The sequence below is a fragment of the Sinocyclocheilus grahami genome, unplaced genomic scaffold (genome assembly GCF_001515645.1).
Source record: "Sinocyclocheilus grahami isolate Dianchi unplaced genomic scaffold, SAMN03320097.WGS_v1.1 scaffold526.1, whole genome shotgun sequence".
Taxonomy (NCBI): Eukaryota; Metazoa; Chordata; class Actinopteri; order Cypriniformes; family Cyprinidae; genus Sinocyclocheilus; species Sinocyclocheilus grahami.
This window is the reverse complement of record NW_015505705.1, coordinates 1356015-1358292: the sequence shown is the minus strand read 5'-3', so window position 1 is coordinate 1358292 and position 2278 is coordinate 1356015. Positions and strand designations below refer to the sequence as shown.

General features: G+C 44.9%; 1 protein-coding gene across 1 annotated transcript in view; it reads right to left on the bottom strand.

Annotated features, from left to right (window-relative positions):
- LOC107555138 (proline and serine-rich protein 1-like) overlaps positions 1–2278 on the bottom strand; it is a 6808-nt gene that overhangs the window by 505 nt on the left and 4025 nt on the right. Inside the window, exon 10 of the mRNA XM_016237837.1 lies at positions 5–835. Within this exon, the coding sequence (XP_016093323.1) occupies positions 5–835 (831 nt within the window). The remainder of the gene's footprint in view (positions 1–4; positions 836–2278) is intronic.

Genomic DNA, 2278 nt, shown 5'->3' with positions numbered 1-2278 from the left:
GGACCTTTGAAAGCAGAAGGGACAGGACTGTTGCTTCCACTACCTCCACTTTGCCGGGCCATGGAGCTAGCATGTTGGTCAATAAACAAAGCTCCAGTAGGGCTACTCATGGCTGTCTGAGAGGTCAGTCCAGGAGAGGGCTTAGGACTAGAAGCCGCAGGCGCCACTGGTAATCCACCAACACCTTGCATGCTGGGAGTAGAACGTCCAGGAGTGAGGGAGGACATCCCTGAGGGTGTGTAACTACGGATAACTGAATGTGACTGGGTAGAGGGAGTGCCAGGGAGCAAAAGTGCTGACTGGGAATCTGAGGAGGGTGGGTACCCCTTCTTTGAGTGTAATCCCATAGCTCCATGAGGAGTCAAGGGATCACCAGTTGCTCTGGGAGTAGATGTGAGCCCACCAGTAGGTGTTTCTGAGTGGGGAGCACTGTGGAAGGGAGAAGAAGGGATGGTTGTACTTGGCCCGGGTGTTCCACAGGGTGTTCCAGATGGGGTATGACTTTTAATGACTGAAGGGGTGTTTCGACCAGAAGGGGGCATGCCAGGAAACGGAGAAGGAACTGGCGTGGTGTGGCCACTGGAGTTTGAGGCAACTTGGGGAGAGCCAGCTGGGACAGGAGGCCCTTTGATGACTGAGGGCAAGGGGGCAGGAGTAGGCGAGGGGGTTACAGGGTTCTGGGATGGGACCATGCCAGGAAAAACTGGAGTGATTGGTGTGGTAGGCTGAGGCTGGGAGGTGGCAGGAGTGGATGTGGTGGAATTATTAGGAGAAATAGCAGGTGTGCCAGAGATGTTGGAGGTTGGATTTTGTTGACTGATAGGTCGGCTGTAACCTGAAAATATGAAACAATCAGCACAATGAAATATTAAAAGGAAGAAAGTCCTATGAAATGAAGACAACGGTACCACATGACTAAGTTTATTAGTGTTCGATTTGAAAGACGCATTAGAAAGCGAGAGAGAATTCAGGAAATCTCCCAATCCACTAGCTGCACAATAAGATGCACAATGCAGCAGAGCAAGCATTCATGCTGTAAACATGGACTGACAATATATGACATAGTGCCCCCTTGAGATAAAATGAATAAGGCAAAGTTGTTGCAAACCTATACTAAATAATTTTCTGGGTTCAATAGAAAAATTAAACTTATCAAATTTAAATTTAGTTAAATTTAGGCATATTACTAAGTCAAGTCTAAAACATTAGTCTCCCCACAAAGATTTAAAGAGCAGGTCATATGGGTTTTCGAAAAATATCTCTTTGGCAGTTTGTAAGGTAGCTATCCTTCAATGTAAACAGTCTGCAAAATTGTTAATCAAAAAAGTGCATGATAAATATAGATATTGTTTCTCAAAAGAAAGAGTCGACTCAGAATCGCCTTAACGAAACGCCTTTCGAATCTTCTGCCCGTTACCGCTCTAAGTCACTGGGTAACATTTTACATTTTCAATTGAGTGCTCAAAATATCTATTTTTTTTTTGTGCTAATATGTGATGTATACCTAGTGCAGCTTTTAGGTTTCCTTTTTACTGAAATAGTTCTGATAATTCGCTGTGAACCCACTATTTCCTAAGAATGTGTTGATTAATGTAGACTGACATTGTTCTAATTACTTTGTTTAATAATAAAGAATGTAGTGTATTATTGTCACGTATCCGGTCCATGAACTTCCGTCTGCTAGCCATCAGAGGTCACCCTTCCCATTTCATGGACTCTCGCACAACACACTGTTGCATATCACCCCGGACTACATATCCCATCATCCACTGCACTGATGACACACACACAGTTGATTGTACAGCACTGATTGCACACAGCTGTTTTCACTCACACATCCCCTATTTAACTCTCACTCTGATCCCATTCCACTGCCGAGTATTGTTTAGCGATTATCACTCTCCTAGGATAGCTACATTACAGAGCCCATTTAGTTTGTCTTATCCTTACCTTAGTCTTGCCTTGTCTGTGTTCTCTGTCCTTGATCTTCGCCTGTGTCTCTCGGATTCCTCCTCTCGTCTTGCTCTATTTTTTATTCTGTTTGCCCCTGCCTGGACCTTGCCTTGTACCTGGACTTATCCCTCTAGTCTCACCCCTTTGATTCTGTTTGATAATCGTTCACCTCCGCTAGCATTAGGTTTCTTCTTGTGTCTTGCCCGCCATATACCTGTCTGCCATTATCTGACCCATGCCTGTTTTAGGACCACGTCTCTGTCTTCTCCTAATAAATAGCTTGCAAGTGGACCCGCATGTCTCACGTCTCGTCAGCCCCGTAACA